This window comes from Protopterus annectens, chromosome 10.part0, assembly GCF_019279795.1.
Source record: "Protopterus annectens isolate FY-2018-M chromosome 10.part0, PAN1.0, whole genome shotgun sequence".
NCBI classification, from domain to species: Eukaryota; Metazoa; Chordata; order Ceratodontiformes; family Protopteridae; genus Protopterus; species Protopterus annectens.
In genome coordinates, this window is record NC_056744.1 from 1,035,980,832 (window position 1) to 1,035,999,360 (window position 18,529).

The window sequence follows — 18,529 nt, forward strand, 5'->3', positions numbered from 1 at the left end:
TTTGAAAATAACTGTATGTTTAACCCTTTAAAAACCTAGTCTGACAGTGACCAGGTTTTTCAAATTTGCACTGACTTGCAAATTTGTGTTGCACTTATTGTATGTGTTTTGTGATATTTGTTTTCCTAGATACTGAAATCTGAGGCAAGCAACAAAGTCTGAGTTTCGTAGATACCTGGAATTGTTCAACAGTTCAGGTGATTTGAGACTTTAATTTATAATCAAGGTTATCTGTTTTATGGAAGAAATGTATGATGTCAGTGCAGTTTTGAGGCATATGAGTTTGGCATGAATCCAGTTCTTGTGCATTTATATGTTAAGTTTAAATTACAGATAAGCTTACAAGTATTGGTAGTAATATAAATAACTATCTTAAATACATAGTTAGGCTTGTGAATCTCAAAAGTCATAAGTATCAGTATATAGAAACAGATTATGATGATCCCATCTAGCTATGCTAGTGACCTAAACAATATTTGTTTGATCCTCCTACAGAGTAAGGTTTGCTTTGTACCGCTCTCATGTATTCTTGAATTTAGGCAGCAGGTTTTAAGTTGTCACTTTGTTATAAAGGCTGTTAACATTTACTTCTTGTTTCTATGAAAAGATACTTCCTCATATCTGTCTTTAGCATTCCAATTGTGTTTGCTTGATCTCAAACCTCACAATTCTTGGAAGAGGGTACCAAAATGGGACACTTAGATTCTCTTGAGGTTCTTAAATGTTTCTGTAATATACCTCCCTGCCTAATTTATTCATTCATTTATTCATACAGGTATGTATTATACTGGTAATGTATCAGAAGTCCAAAAAAGTATTCATCAAAGGCTTCTTCCTCAAACATAGTTCTCTCCACATAGCTCAGCCGAAACACACAAAAGAAAGAATTTTTAATTGGGACATGTTCCTATCATATTGTTATGGAGGTGGAGACCCTGCCACACCATTATATGTACTAAATCTGAGGCTGCTACAATTTGATGCTAGTGGCATATACAACTTAACTGAGAAAGCTGGCCTCTTCTGTATAAACCTAGCTGTCATACAGACATGGTGACATTAACAGTGTTTGATGAAAGACATGTTAACATTTTTCTAATCCCAATTTGTTATATGGAAACAGGAGATGGGTGTCTCTGCCTTAGGCTAGAGCTCAGTGGTCTATTTATTCCTGCCTGGGAATCCAAATTGGTACATCTGTCCCATGGCAAGAGTAAGGTGCTAGGGAGCAGGCAGCATGCTGTTCATATTGGGAAGCCTGCCCTCAACCTGGTGAAACTATGCTATTGGCTGCCCTCCAAGGGGAGGCATGTGGAAATTCCCCTTGGCAAATGCACTCAGCACTGTGTGCTCAACGGTCTCAAATTCCATTGGGAGTAAAATCTAGTGCTCCCACTAGGTGTTATCTATGCAGTGAGCTACTACTGCCTCTCTCCCTAACCCCAGGATGGGCAAACCAGCAACTGCCACTCACTCTAATCCTTCTCATTTAAATCCTACAGGAGCCCTAGCTACTATTCAAACTTGGGTCACCTGTGGAATAGTCAGGGCTTTATCCCTCTATACCATGGAGCAGCAATTTTACATACACACACACACACACACACACACACACACACACACACACACACACACACACACACACACACACACACACACACACACACAAACACACACACACACACACACACACACACACACATGGTTGCATTTTAAAAATATCAAAAGCACATTTAAATAAAAAGATTTTTGATGGTGAAAAACACTCAAAGGACAAAATGTCAAACCACATTTGACTGAATGCTCATTTTCAAGAATTTGTAGGTAGGAGTGTGCAGCAACATGAATTTTCACTGAAAAAGTTATAATGGTTGGTGTGTTTATATGCAAGTGTTCACAGGTTAGTGTTAGAATAACGGTTAGGTATGGGGATAGATTTTATCATTTTGCACGTTTGGTGTTGTGTAAGTTCTGTGTCTTTTTGTCTTATGTATTGGTACTACTAGAGAAAGTTTTTTAGTAATCTAATATGTGGGGTTAGGGTTAGGGGTAGGGTTATGGTTAACTCACATAAGTACTAACCCTGCTCATGTGTGCTAACCCTAACCCTACTCCTTGCACTAACCCTAAACCTAAACACTACATTGCCAAAATCCCTTGCTCTAACAGTAAGTACCACTATCGAGACAACACTTAATGTTAGTTTTGTAGTTGGGATGTATTATATAGGATATTGTTAGTTAGAAAGAATTATTTGATATTTTGGTATTCAATGTTGTGAGCGTTTTATGCTTTTTTTAGATATTTTTGTGTTCGATATTTTGAGTTCTAGATGTTTTATAATGTGTGTATTTGTGTGTGTGTGTGTGTGTGTGTGTGTGTGTGTGTGTGTGTGTGCATGTTTATGTATATATATATATATATGTATATATATATATATATATATATATATATATATATATTTATGTATATATATATATATATATATATATATATATATATATATATACTGGAGAAGTCCCTTTACTCTGAGTTACATTAATTTTGCTGGGGACAGGTGAACCCCTCCACATTAGAGTTTACAGTGGGGCTTGCCCACTACAAAAATACTTTTACTGCTTGTAGTTCCCTGATATTTGATTAATTTTTTCACAGTTTTGGGACCTATGCTATCAAGTGTCCAATTTCCAACGGGACACCACGCAACGGGGCTTTTTTCAAGTGACAGTGATAGAGAGGAATACTTCTTCTCTAGAGCTAGTGGTGTTTGTTTCTTGTACATGCTGTATTCTGCCTGCATTCTTTCTTGCTTTACCATATTGCTTGCTTACATTTAGGTTATATGATATGTGTACCTCCTCCATATTCCTTTCAAAGTTTGATGTTGCACTTTTCACATGTCATTAATTCTGGTGTCCATAATTCTGAACATTTTACATTGATCGCCATGTTTTGTACTATTCCCCTACCTCTGCCAAGCACTTTCCCATCCTTTTTATACATTGTTGTGTATTGTACCTTTCACATTCATTTGTGTCATGAAAAATGCATGCTTGCTCTCATCACCTTGTGTAACTTCATTTATACTGACATTGAATATGATTAGCCCCAGTTACAGAACACTTTGACCTCCTGATTGGTAACTAACCTGTTATGCAAATGAACTCCATTTACCACAAGCATTTTTTAATTGAGTTTTTGACAAATAACAAGAAACAACTCCAAACCTATAGTAACCTAATTAACAATAGAGTGTGCAAACTATTTGCATATATGTACGGTTCTGCCATTGGGAAGGAAAGAATACATTTAGAGAAGAATAATAAGGTCTGGTGTTATAGACACATATTGTAAGTGCCAACTATCAAGTTATAACTGGCAGTATTGAATCAGCTTTATAACTACATTAGTAAATATCCTAAAATGGTGAGTGTTATATTTCATTCCTTTGGAAAAACACACCCATTAGTCTCAGAAGAGGCATGGATCCCAACTGCCAGCCTAATTATATTCTGGCTCATATGCTACATTTATTTCAGTTTTCCATTCTTTGGTTATAAGTCCTGTAGTAGTACTAGCAAGGACCACATACACAGTTGACTTCTTCTCATCCCTGTAAGTCCATAGGGAGTATGAATGTTATATATATCATCCCATAATTGCATTCCTTGTTTCCAGTGCCCTTTGACAGGACCAGAAAATGCAAAGCATACTAGCCTCACCTTTTTGCTACATTTTGAACACCGATTATTTTTTCCTTTCATAACTAATCAATCTATCTGATATGAAATACAAGCAGTATAGTATCAGCATCTGGTGTTCGAAATCTTGAGTCACTTTGTTGTGTCCCATATTTCTTGCCATTCTACATCAGGTAAGAAAATCCCTTTCCAGACAGACTGTTTTCTTGCATAGCACTAGCAATAGTTTGTTCCCACTGGAGCCACAGTTCTTCTTAAATACAGCTCCCCCACCTTTTATGATTAATAATTAATTTCTGCCAGAGTGCTAAATTACCCTGTGGTTGAAGTTCTAGCTGTTATCAGCCACCATACTGATTTCAGTTAGACATATATATTATATATATATATATATATATATATATATATATATATATATATATATATATATATATAAGCAACTTGTTAAATGGATTAAAGGTAATTTTATGTGCTGCCATATAATATATGTGTTGATCCAAATGTCTCTGAAGGTCTTAGAAAGTGATGGTAAAACAAGTGGATGACTTCATAGTGACAAACATGGACCTGTACATGCAAAGAAGAGTTTGAACAAGTCCTTTGTGAGTGAAGTCCTGCTGTATTTTCACTCATAAAGCATCCAGATATACTGTGCTAAGGAACATGTCAAAGCGTAAGTAGGTATAGGTGTGGGGCACCATCGTCCATGAGAGTGGTATTTAAGTTTACTTATTAACTATCCTTTGGTTTTGCTCTCACAAGGTAGCTTTAGTTAATAACCACTGAATATGGCTATACTTGTATTATCAAGAGTGTGAGAGAATATCATAGTCTTAACAGATGTAATTCTGCCAGAGAGAAAGTTGGAATAACACTCAAAAGAGACATTATTAGCTTATCAGAAAAAAATGCACATATTGTTGATTATATCTAATATTGTATTTCCATTTGCTAAGTCCAAATCCTTTGGATATAAAGCCTCATTTATAGTAGTTCTTGGACTTAAGCCCCTACCTGCATCTACTCTTACCAGGACCATTTTAGATTCATTACATGTAATGCCAGGGATAAAACAAATTCCCTGAACAATTTAAGTATGAGCTCTAAAAAGACATAATTTTTCTCCTCCATTAATAGACAGTTGTCCTCAAGCATAATGAATGCTCTCTTATCAAATCTGTTCATAGGTTCATAGAAAGTTACCAGGCTAACGTCCCTATCACCTTTACAAGCCCAGCCATATTTACCCCGAGTTACCCAAATTCTTGGCAGTTAGGTGAGTGACGTTCACAGAGGTAAGGGCCTATAGTAGTTAATAATGACTTCATCTGTCCAAGAGGGACATGGGCACCATCCTAGGAGTGAATCTCTGGTCACCCATCCATCAATCTAGGTTGGTAGCTTAGCTTGGTAACTTTCTTGAAGAAGTCAACCATGTTGAATAGGCATGATCTACCTTTAACGAATCCAAACTGAGTTGGGTCCAGAGTTTGGAGATTATCTATGTCCTTGTTAATAAGGTCCATAATGATTCTTACCATGGCCTTGCAGAGTAGCTAGTCAAGCTTATGGGTCTGTAATTCCCAGGGTTGGTTGATGGTCTCCCTTTGCACAGAGGGATTACTGTTACTGTCCTGCATTCCACCGGAACATAGCAAGTTCACAGGCTGTGATTAAACAGGGATCCAAGTGGTCTGCTAGGTCATGTTTTAAGTTGTTTAAAATGCAACCTGGGATGTTGTCTCATCCTATTGATGCAGAGTTTTGCCTTGTTGAGCACTGATATGACCTGTTCTCTTGAGATAATAGGCTGAGGAATGGTGGCAGGTATATTTTAGGAAATGACTGAAGGGCACAGGGGGTTGAAGTTTGCTGGAAATCTGTCAGATAGCAGGTTGGCTATTACCTCCAGTTGAGCATGGGTGGGGCCATCCACAGCCAGTTTTGTGCATAGCTGGGTATTCCCTTTTAGATTTCTGACATAGTTAAAGAATGCCTTCTGATTATCCTTTGCTAGGGAGGCTATTGTTTCTTCATAATTAGCACTGGGGGACTTTAAAAGATTTCTAATTTGTTTGTTTAAGCTAGAGAAGGATTTCTTCCTCACTAAGCTAGTTTCCTCTTATTCTTAGACATTAGTTTCATTCTCTTGTTGTATAGCCTGCTTATACTAAGGGTCCATCAGGGTGGCTTGTTTTTTTTTGGCAAGACCTGGTTTTAATCTAGTCAGGTATAGCTGATTCTATACAACTGCTTAAGTGGTTATACAGGGCATTGGTATAAACCTTTGTATAGGAGTCCATGTTATCTGTGTTTGAGGGGGGATTTGAAACTTCTTATACCATCATTTAATAGGAGGTAGTTTGTCTTTGAAGAATTCTTAAGTGTTGTTGAGCTTGATGGAGTATCTGGCCTTATAATTACATTGAACAAAATTGAATTATGGTCCAATCTTAGCAGGGAGGATATCACACAGGGGGAGAGGAGTGTGCAATGTTCTGCCACGTTAGTGAATACTATGTCCCGGACATTTGAGCCTCTTGTGGGTATGCTGACTAGCTGTTCCAGAGCATTTGCACTGACAAAGTCCAAGAACCTCTGAGCCAGCATGTTTGTGGCTGTGTATGTTTCCTGGTTGATGGTAGGATAATTAAGATCACCCATGAGTAAGGTGTTGGGCTGTATGGCAAGTGACTTCAGTAAGTCCAGGTATGTGGCTTGTTTTTTCTGTTTCATGTTGGGGTACCTGTAGCTAGCTATGATGTAGTAAGGGGCTTTGCCTGTAGTGAATTGGATATGTAGTAGCTCAAGAGAGAGTTATACTGTTTGACCAGTCTCAAGGTGTATTTATCCTTAATGAAGATGGATACACCTCTTCCTTTGGTTCTTTCACACTCAGTTTGTGGTCTGAAAGTATGGAAAGCATTGTAGCACTGCATGGCCAGGATGCTTTCTGCACCTTTGAACCATGTCTCGATGACTGCAAAGATGTCAGCATCTTCCAAGGTGACAAGTGCTTCCAGGGAGTGCAGTTTCTTATTTAGACTCCTAGCATTAAGCAGCATACCTTGAGTTTATCTAGAAAGGATTTTATGTTGGAAGGTTGGTTATTTTGACACTGCCTAAAAAGGCAGACTAGGGTTGACCAATGACTTTGCCAGTGTCCGAAAGCCTAGAGGAGACAAGTGGAGACCATCTCTGGCAAAGCAGAGTGACCTGTCGACCATGTTTTCCAGGCTGACAGATATTGGATCCTCTTGGACTGACACCAGAAGCTAAGCCAATTGTTAAAGTCAATCATTTTTTGTTTGTATTGTGGCATCATCCTTGGAGAAGGTAGAATGCTGCTTATGGCTAGGCTTATACTTGCCTGTGACACATAATCTGAAAGCTCAATCATATCACTGTTCATATAGTTCAGTGAGGTACATCTGAGGTCATTCACCTCCACATGGACTATGACAGAGTCATACTGGTACTTGTGGCTGAGTGACTTGAGTACTTGAGTGACTTGATGGATCCTGTCACCTGACAGGCAGCTGACCGTAACCCGCTGCTAATCCAGCCTGGTGAGGGAATGATTTGTGTGTCTCATAATGAAGTCCCCTATGGCCAATACATTAGGTTCTGTGGTATCACGCCCTATGGACTTATTTGTTAAGACACTGGTGTCTGTGTTGTTATGTGCTGTTGTTTTTGCAATGATATGTATGTAAGTGGCTTCTGTTTGGGAGGACTCTGATCTCTTAGTAAGTTACCAGTGAGTGTCTCTGCATATGTGGGTTTATGTGTCATGTCCTTATTTAGTGTGGAAAGTGTGTGTGTGCTGACAACCTGTTTGGCATTCGATTTGTCCTTATGTGAGAGTCTTGTCTCCAGTTTCATAGTGTAACTACATCTCTCACATAAAGTATTTGTTTGTTTCAGGAGTAAGTGCTTGCCAGTATACATGAGACAATTGCTACATTGCACAGGATGTCCATGTCTATCAGGTTGTTCAGAGAGATGATGGGATACTGCCCATCCATGGTAGCAGGCTCTTACTGTATGCCTTAATAGGGAAGGTAATGGGTTAATTTGACAGGACTGTGCTGGTAGCGCCGAGACTACAAGAGGGACCTACACTTTGTGTAGGCTAAGGTTGAGCAATAAGGCAACCCTGCTCAGTGCTCAACTGAGTTCCTGCTAGAGCAGCAGAAGAGCTTGGAAGGGTTTCACTGACAGCTGGTTAGGGAAAAACTGAGCTTCTAGGCTTCTTTGGAATCTGTACAGGGCAGTGATAACTGCCATTGAGCGAAGAGCAGTACCTTGCAAGCTTGAGACTGAAATTCGAGCAAAGAGAAGTTTTAAGCTAACTAAAAATCAGGAAACCACACAATACGCCTTTCACCAGCAATCCCCAACTCAGACAAGTTAGATTAGCTCACTTCTGCCAGAAGGGGGCAGAAAAACACCTTCTTAATGTTGAATAGCTGGTTTGGAGCTCAAGTGCAACAAGACCACAAAAACTACCTAAAACTAAGAGATACAATGTAATACAGTGTAATTAACTACTTAAAGCAGCAGCAGACAGTACATTCTCAAATGTTTTCACAACCTAAATGGACCACACTACCTCCCTGTGCACTAGATGGAAAATCCACTGACTTCTTGAAATAACAAGTGCTTGCTAGAGTGTAAAAATATGTTACTTTATCCAACAGCTAGCTAGATAATGAATTTAGATAAAGTAAATCAGTAAAACAAACAATGAGAGGCAAAATGCACTTTTCTAATATAAGCACAAGGAAAGGCAAATAAATAATTCAATATATCTACAACAGTGTAGAAAGGGAGGAGCTTATTAAGCTTGATTTATAGTAGGGGTGGGCAGCTTAAAATCACCAGGTTTAAAAAGTATCACTCGAGAGACAATTAATCAATGAAAACAACATGTTTCAGCAGCTGTATCAGTCACAGACAAAAAAATATAGGTTTAATTTCCTCAGCCAACTGGGAATTATTTAGGTATCACTCAAGAAACAGCCAATGAAAAACATGTGAAATGTGCAGCCTAGGTAATTTGTGTTTATCTCTCACATAGAAACTAAGAACTTAATCCTCTCCCTTTGCTCTTGGGCTGTGCCTGCAAATGCTCCATTAGGATCAGTGCACTACCCTGGGCATCTTGAACCAACACAAACTGAGTACTTCCCTCCAAAAGACATTTTGAAGGAAATATTATATCTTGTAGTCAGTCTGCATTAGACTGAGCAGAGTGCTATCATTACAGCCTTGAACTTTGTAGACCTTTGCTTAAAATTTTGTAATGTCCTTTCTAATTAAGCTTGTATATATGGATGTGTCCCCACAAATTCTATTGCCTTCTTTTATTGCACTTCCCATTTAATGCTCCTGTACATTGGATTACTTTCTCCTTGAAACCACCATAAGTCTAAACTTTTCATAAGATCTTCTGATTGAGAAAAACTTAAGTGGATAATTTCAGATCATAACCATTCCTGTTCCTCAACAATACAATTATCAGTGCTTCCTCTTCATTTCATAAATGTTGCAGCTCTCAACTATTTTTCTTTTGAGTTACATTTACATCTACCTTCAGCAGATAAGTGTTCTGCTCTGATTACTGCATTGTATCCATCTTACCATACTAGTCATACGGTGTTGTATGTCAGAGGCTTCCCTGTTAAAAACCTGTTTAATGATTAATCTCAATTTATCTGTATCATCCCCCTCATTTGTATTGAGCCCACTGCCATATTTAGTAGAACAATTTGGAGGTGTAGACTGGTGCACCTTGAGATCAAGGTATCTCTTTAATGTCCACACTAATGTAACATTCATTAATGTCAGTAGTGTTAGTATGCAATCTGATCTGCTACCCTGTTGTGCCATGTCTCAGGAAAAAGTAGCACTTCTGAATTATGGGTAACTCTCCATCCAACAAGCTATCCTTTCTCTTATATCAAGATGTTACTGTATTATTCCTTTTGATGATATTCCTTCTTATTATTCAATATATCAAGGGCAGGCGCAACAATGAAGTTGAAATCCTCTAGTACTGCTATTTTATGGCATAATAAAAAAATATGTATGCCATCACTGAAAAATATTGTTGAAAAAACTAGGCCATCCCTTTATTGGGCACACAGGCTTCCTGACCATCTATTACCCCTTTCTTAATCATCAAGCTACCAGCCCCTCCAGATGCTAAAGATTCTGTGGCCACCCTTATGGGCCCTGTTTAATATGCTTGCCTCTCCCATTTTGCACCCCAACTAATTTTACAATCCACCACTACTGTCATTCCTATTTTGGGCCTATATGCCCTATTTGGGGCATATAGGTTTCATGAAAATGTATTCGCTCTTTCTCAATCAACCAGCTAAATGCTCTTCTAGATGCTACAAATGCTGTGGCCACCCTTAAGCTTGCCACTCCCATTTTGCCCCCACTAGTATTAAGATACACAACTAGTCTAGGGAAGACATTGTTGTGCAGCTCCTTTTTATTTCACTTTAATTAGGTTTCCTGCCAACAAGCTGTGTCACATTTTTTCCCTAGTAAACATACTGAAAAAACTTTTCCTATCAGAAAGGTGTGAGTTGGTTCCAGTATTCTCACTCGACTTTAGTTATATTTTTTGTTCTGGTCAGACTCCTTACCATGTTGTTTATATCTTTAATATTCTAAAAATGAACTCACCCCAACAAAAGAAACTTGTGAGCTCCATGTCAGCTGAACTTTTGGAAAGTTCAGAAAGTATACCTATGCCTAGCCAGTTTTGTTCTGGTCTTATAATGATGAAGCAGAAAACCTCCACCACAATGAAAAGTTAAGGGAAAAGTGAGATTATTCTATGAGTAATATCCAGGACAGACATACTTCTCAACTTCTCAGTGAAAGAAATCTGGACAAAACCAGAAAGAATGGGGGGAGGGGGTCAAAGGCCCCACAATAGGTGCAGAATTTAAATATTGCTCCTATAAACTTAGAAAGTTGCTAAAATAACAAGTTTTGAATTATTATATATTTTCGGAAGGATATAAAGTTTGAAAATCAAATGTCTGTCATTATTTAGTATTATCTAATGACTTCAATCTTCAATGATTTGCCAGAAAATCACAAATTTTATGAGGAACAGACCAAAAATATGAGGCAAAAATCTGGACATTCTGCAAAAATCTGTACAGTTGAGAGACCAGATAGGTACTCATATAAAGGTATCACCCAGTTGGTAAATACAGTCTGGAAATATTAAAAAACTGGCCTAAATAGTGATTTTCATAATAATCATCACAACAAACCATAAACAAGAACAAAAAATAAAAACTTTTGACCGATAACTTCTTATGCCTGTTATAATAAAACTTGTAATTAAATATGAGCATTAGGAGGTTACACTGAGTGAAATAGTTATAACATGGCCAAATTACCATGCAGCAACCCACTTACCCTGAAGGGGTCACCTTATAGTTTTAAATATCTTACTGAATACCAAACAGACTAGTCCTAATAGTGACTTGAATAATAAATAATTTGTATTTATTTATTTTGCTTTTGTTTACCTCATTGGTCCTACTGGGTTTAGTCATTCCTCATTCCTAACCCTTCTCAATCAGCAAGCCCCCCCCCCCCAACCAAACGCATGAAAACCAATCCCTGCCCATGGTTATCAAAAGATACTAAACTAGCCTTGCACCAAACGGACAAAAATGGAAACAATATCAAAAACATAAAAACCCTAACACCCTCCTAGAGTATAAGCAACTACGAAACTCCACAACAAAAACTAATAATTAAAGACCGCAAAGCCCAGTACTCCAAAATTCCAGTCCTTGCACTCAACAAATCCAAAAAAATTCTGGGACTCCATCTCATACATGGTGCATCCTGGCAACAAAGAAAACCCCTGCCCAGACCCCAACCTCTCCAACCTTGAAACAGCCAGCCAGTTCAACTCATTTTTCATAGACTGCATAGCTAAACTATCAGCCTCCTTCCCACCCCCTTCTCCACCACCACCCCCTCCTGCCCCAACCACCACCCCAATCATCAACCGTCCTCCACATCCTTCTGCCTCAAGCCCATCCCCATAAGCATTATAAAAAGACTTCTCCTTAAACTCAAACCATGTCGCAATGCACCCGACACCTTTCCACCCACCTTCCTCAAACAATCTGCAGACAGCATTGCCTATCCCATCTCTATTCTTATAAATAGATCCATACAAGAATCATATGTCCCTTCTATCTGGCACCATGCTTATATCATCCCCCTCCACAAAGGTGGCAAAAATACTGATACCACCAACTTCAGGCCTATTGCCATCTTTTCCTCTCTTTCTAAAATACTAGAGAAAACAATACAAGCACAACTCATGGCACACCTAACACTAAACAATCTCTTCTCCCCTACACAACATGGCTTCCGCCCTCATCACAGCACCATGACTGCCCTTCTTTCCTTTCTTGAAACCATAAACCTCGAACGCGACTCAGGCAAGTTCATATCCATACTATTCCTAGATCTGTCAAAGGCCTTTAACACCATCTCACACACCCTACTTATATCCAAACTCTCTACCCTACACCTCTCTTCCACCACTATTGCCTGGTTTTCCAGCTACTTGTCCAACCGCCAACAAGCTGTCCAATGGAAAACATTAACCTCCCCCTTTCTTCCCACACCCACTGGTGTCCCACAAGGTTCTGTTCCTGGCCCTCTTTTCTTCAACCTATTCATTAACAGATTTCACCAATCCATCTCAGACTCATCTATCATCCAATATGGAGATGGCTCAACAATCATCTACTCAGCCTTCTTCCCCTCCGAGCTCCTAGCAGAAACCCAACTAGTCTTCTCCAAAACAGAAACCTGGATGCAGTCTAACCAGCTAGCACTAAATGCAAATAAAACCAAACTAATGTTTTTTCTCCTACCAAAACTCCATTGACAAATCCACATTCACCATACAGAGCCAAAACAACACACTCCTTGAAATCATTCCAGAAAACCAAGCTTCTTGGCATCATTATTGATAAAGAACTAAAATTTGACACCCACATCTGCTCCACAATCAAGAAAAACCCACCAAAAGTTAGGCCTCCTCTACAGGCACAACCACTTCTTAAGCCCCTCTACCCATAAAACTCTTGCATCCACCTTCCTACTCCCCTCCCTTATGTATGGTGACCCTCTTTTCAGCAATCTCCATCTTGGCCTTTGATCCAAACTTGAATCCTGTTACCTTAAGATCTCCAAATTTGCAACCAATTCCAAAAACTCATCTCACCACTGCCAGTCCCTCTGGACCCTCACCTGGATTGAACTATCCAACTACCTCAGTTACCTACAACTCACCATTGCCCACAAGCTCATATTTAAACCTGCCAACTGCCCAGCTCTTGCTACTTCCTTAAAACCTTACATTCCCAACCGCTCACTCAGATCCAAAAACCAAAATCTCCTTCAGGTCCACAAACTTGTACGACCTCCTGGCCATCTACTGCTGTCCCACTCCTTAGCTAAACAGTGGAACTCTCTCCCTACACACCTATGCAACCTACCTAACCATACAAATTTCAAATTTCAGCTACTCTCTCATCTTTCTTCCAAATGGGAATGCCCTTGCCAAGCTCCAACTTAACCCCTCCCCCATTCCACCTTGCACTGACTCATCCAACTACCTTTATTATTACTTCATACCAACCAAAACAATCCCTCCCCTACCAAAAACTAATTTTCTCTCTAATATCTATTGTACTATACTCTCCAATCTCAATTATACTATTACCCTCTCCATGCATAATATTTTCCTAACCAGTGGTTGGGACGGGTGGCCTAATGGTTAAGATGTTTGCCTTACAAACACAAGGTGCAGGGTTTGAGTTTCACAAGGGATAATTGGCTAGGCTTAAAAATGGCTCGCAAGGGCAGTTAGCTTAGTACTAACCTATGAACTAATGGCTATTAGCTATATATTTTGAAATATTAAACCTACAACTGAGTTTATAACAAAAAAATATTCACTTTATGTAAATGTTGAAATTTCTGTATTGAATTATGTCTTTTCATTTTTATAACATTGTGACAAGCCAATTCCAAATATTACAGAGATTATCTGTAAATGTTTAATTAGCTGTATGAACTATGTCCTTTTGTAACATGTGAAATGTAACTTGCAATTATTGTGGAGGTTTTCTCCCCGGGCCTCCACTGAAAATGGGCTCTTCTTGGCCTAGTGGACTTCCCCGGTCATCAAACTTAAATAAATAAAATAAATTTAGTCAAAAAAAAACTTTTCAGCGGAGGCTTGGGGAGAAAAGCTCCAGCATATTGCAAACATTTTTACCCTGATATTCAATAATATACATGAACAGACATTAAGTAATATTCATTAACATTTACACATTCATCTGCTAATGTATGTGGAATAAAGGCAAACAATTACAGTACAAAAGAGACATACATTAGTAGATGCTGAACATTGAGCATTTGAAGTGTATTAGTGGGTCTGTCAAATAAAATCAAAGAAATGGAGGTGAAAGAAGGAACTATATATGACAGAAATGTTACTATTGTAGTTAAGAGGTGGTATATGAAATATGTTCATTAATAATTATATATATGGCTATCATAAAGGTTATATTAGAAGTATAGCTATGGGGATTGAGCAGTGTCACAAAACTATGTGTGTAGCTGGGAGATGTTAGTAAAATTATTCAGGTACTTGCAAATGCAAGTTGTGGAGCATAGGATTCTGACTGAAGAGAAATGGTTTGACAATGTGGCAATATGAAAATAACAGTGGCATTTATCCTGGAGATATACGAGAAAAGATCCATTGATAAGATAGGTGAGGTTTTAGTCATGCTTTAAATTAATTTGCATTCAGAAAGGATTTCAGTGATAGTAGGGTGTGACTCCATTGTTTAATTACACGATTAAATATAGAGAATTACCTGCAGTATTAGATGATTTGGTTGTAGTGATTTATGTTTTTTTTCTCTAGGGTGTGAAATTCTATTGTGGGAGTAATGTTGTATTAAATTGTTAAAGGCTAGGCAATTTTCTGGCTTATAGAGAAGTCTGTGTATTATAGCTAGATGAGAGAACTAGGTGATGTGGTAGTTCTAACCAGTTCATTTCTCTGAGAGATAGGTAGTGGTGTAATTCTATTGTTATAGTTTACTGCAAGTTTGGCTATTTTATTATAACACTGCTCAAGTTTGGACACTTCTGAGACTTGAAGGATAGTGAAGATTGGGGCAGCATAATGGAGGGAGATGTCAGTAAAAACGAACAACTAAAACACTTGAAACAGCTTGTTTCCCCTACTGAGGACATATTAAGGCTTCCCAATAATCTAATTGTGTGATGGTCGTAATAGAGCTACTTTAACTCATACTAAATAGGTAACATGAGGGTTTCCCAAAATGATGCCTTAAAAAGGTAGAAGTTCAAACTATAAGTCTGTCCTTTATTCATATGTAGAACCCAAGTAGGAAGGGTAAACATATTCATGCAACACTGTCACATGCTTGAGTATAACTATTTAATGGTAAAACTAATGAGATGTTTCTCCATATTAACTGAGCACATAACTCCACGCCCCTTACTAAAGTGTATATTTTGGCATGCCTTCATTAAATATGTGTGGATGTAGACATAAATGCTGGTTCTAAATATACACAACAGTATGTCACCCCAGAAGGACTACCTATTAATTTAAATTTTATATCACCGATCTATTGCAAGTCCATGCATATATAATGAATATTTAAGTATATGTACATGCATCACCACACAATAACATCATGTTGGCTAGGTATTCCATATGGAGTTTTACCAGCATATTAGAAATAGTTAATTAAATTTCACTTTTGCAGACCTTGCAGGCAAAATACAACCTGTACTGGCAATACTTAGATTGTAGGAATGAACTGACAAAATGACATTGCACTGCTCACAATATGTACGACATTTGCATATGTCTGACAGTCACCTAGTATTTGAAAATGAAAGAAATGTGGGAGAGCAAGGAACACAAATATCTGACAGTGGCATTGCTAACTAAAAGTTGTGCCAAAAGGAAAGTGTTACATATTGCTTTCTAGCATGTGCCTATCAAGATATCCAGGATGCATTGCCTTATCCCCAGGCATGTGTGCCCATAGCATAGCTAAATAATGTGCAAGTGAGATTTTGAACAACAGTTAACAAAGGCATTGTGTGAGGTGTTGACCGAATAAGGAAACCATAAGTTATTATTTCAACTCCATCTCGGTATGATGTCGATTCAACTACATAAACTCTTGAGAAACAAGCATGAATGTGAACTGTAATTAAAATAACATAGCACTTATTCATTTCAAGACTGCCAGAATGTGTTAAGTCTTCCCAAAGAAACCATCTGAGAAATTATCTTTCAAATTATCTGTCAAGTGTTCAGTACAGTCTCAACAGTTATGTCCAGTTTCTAAGTTCTGATGTAATTTCATAAAAATTTCTTGTTATGTGATAAACACACACATGCAAATAATTCACAACAGCTATTCTAGTGCCTTAGTCATTCAGTGGTCCTCAAATAATTATACTACTTTATGGTGACCAGAAAAATCCTGACTGGAAAAATGAACACAACACTCATCAGTACTGACATCTATAAAACATTTAACTGCAAATGTTGAATTATTTATCAGTCCAGAGCATCCTCAAAGAAACCTCTAACTGACTCCACATAAAATGTATTCACCATTCCTGGCAGAAATATAAGCAGTGAAAAAGAAAAATGTAAAGCATTTGAGCTTAAACTTTAAGTTAAAAATTATTTTTAGAATAGACCATAGATATTTCTCTGATTTATCGAGTCTAATAAGTCATCTTTGAGTCAAGCAATTTTTTGACTGCAGAAACTGAAGGACTGCTGAAGATGTCCAACTAGGTTTTACTTCCTGCATGGCTGACCTTCCTCAGTGAGGAGTTGCTGTCTTTGTTGGAAGTTAGCTGTTGATAATCTTCTTAGCCACATGCCTAGGACTTTGACATGGCCGGCCATTGGCTCTTTTCTGGGTATTCGATATTGGATGACTTCTACCTTCATGTCATGCTGTGTGGTTACTGATACGTGAGCTGGCTTTACATGAAGCTCTAATACCAATTCAGTAGCTGAAGCAGGAGAAGGAGTGGGAGGAAGTGTGCTGTCTATAAGGAGCTTTTTCAGTGCAACACCTGATGCTGTCTTGTTTGTCTAATGTCTTTTCTTGCAATCTCCCACTCTATCTCCTTTTCAGAAACCAAGTCTTCCAGCTGTTGTTCACTCAATAGGTTATGCCACTATTTCATTTTACCCAGAAGTTGCTCCATTTCACTTTCTGATGTCAATATTTGCCTCCCCTCACCTGCCTCCACTTGTCTGCACCACGAGGTAGATCAGCAAGGTACTGTACCTTAGAGGATCAAGTTGTTTCTAACAGAAAGCAATCTTTCCTTTAAAGAAAGGTTCTCTTTATAGTAGTTAACTGTAAATAGTAGCCAATTGCAGTCCTGCAGTACTTCACTTTGCTTGCGGCTCTTTGCAGGTTGCCAGTCCTACATGCATGCAGAGTGCATGACCATCAGCAGACTTTTCAACTGTCCTTATTTTGCAGTTACATTCCTATTTTCAACTCTTCCACAGGATATGCCTATTTTTGGAGGTATGTCCCTGTTTTGAGGCTTGATTTACCCTTTCACTCAATTTTCTGAATCTCCTCAACACTGTACTATATGACCAATATACTAGTGGCAGTAATTGTTTAAAGAAAGAGGACCGCCATCTTAATCTCCCTTTTTCTGAAGCAAAAATAAATGCCTTTGTGTGGTAGAATTTTGCAGAGCAGCTCATTAAAGTATACTGATTTTACACTGTCTCTTACAGTGTACTTATATTTTTGCATCTTTTTGTCAGTCTCTGTGTTTTAAATGTGTTTCTGAGTAGTTTCCAACATTTCTACTGGAAGTGGGAATATCTATCTGCTATTTAGTATTCAAGTTTTATACTAATTAGACATCCAGATTTTTGGCAGGATGTTCCCATTTTTAATGGCATTTGTTCCTATTTTCGATGACTGCAGATTGAGAGGTATGGCCATCAGTATGTGTCTTGGTGTGTTATTAGAGCCCATTGTTCTGTGACCAACTCTATTAACCCTCTCTATAGCTAGATAGCTGAAGTGTGTCAGCAGATGCATAACTTCCTTAATACTTTCTCAAAGATTATTTGCAAATTTTTGTCATGGACAGTTTCTGGCAGGTCAGTTATTTGAATGTTAATTCTTCTTGTCCAGTTTTCATTGTCATCAAATTTCTTGCCTTGTGAAGTCACTGTTCGGAAAAGACTGGTAATGTCCTTCCAGTTAGTTAATTTAGCTTGCAATTTCCAGTAACTGTAGGAAATCTGGAATAGATTCTTGGCTGGGGTGCCTTCTGTGTGGAGTCTGCATGATCTCCCTGTGGTTATGTGGGTTTCCTCCTGGTGCTCTGTTTTCCTCCCACATCCCAAAGACATGCTGTAGGTGGATTGGACACTCTAAATTGGCCCTAGGTGTGAGTATATGTGAGTGTGTGTGTGTGTGTGTGTGTGTGTGTGTGTGTGTGTGTGTGTGTGTGTGTGTGTGTGTGTGTGTGTGTGTATGTGCCTTCTGTGGAAGGTTGGGTGCTGGGATGGCAACTCAACACCGTAAAACTCCACTGCCAATCGTTCTGCGGACTGTTCTGCTGTGGTGACCCCTAACCGGAATAAGCCAAAAGGAGATAATGTAGTAAATCTGAAATAGCAACTTAAT

General features: G+C 38.4%; 1 protein-coding gene across 4 annotated transcripts in view; it reads left to right on the forward strand.

Annotated features, from left to right (window-relative positions):
• ERICH3 (glutamate rich 3) overlaps nt 1–18,529 on the forward strand; it is a 1,772,788-nt gene that overhangs the window by 1,742,319 nt on the left and 11,940 nt on the right. Inside the window, exon 15 of one of the 4 annotated variants that reach the window (XM_044085801.1) lies at nt 130–197. The exons of the other annotated variants lie outside the window; for them this stretch is intronic. Coding sequence (XP_043941736.1) covers nt 130–162 — 33 coding nt within the window. The 3' untranslated portion in view covers nt 163–197. The remainder of the gene's footprint in view (nt 1–129; nt 198–18,529) is intronic. 4 annotated transcript variants of the gene reach the window in all.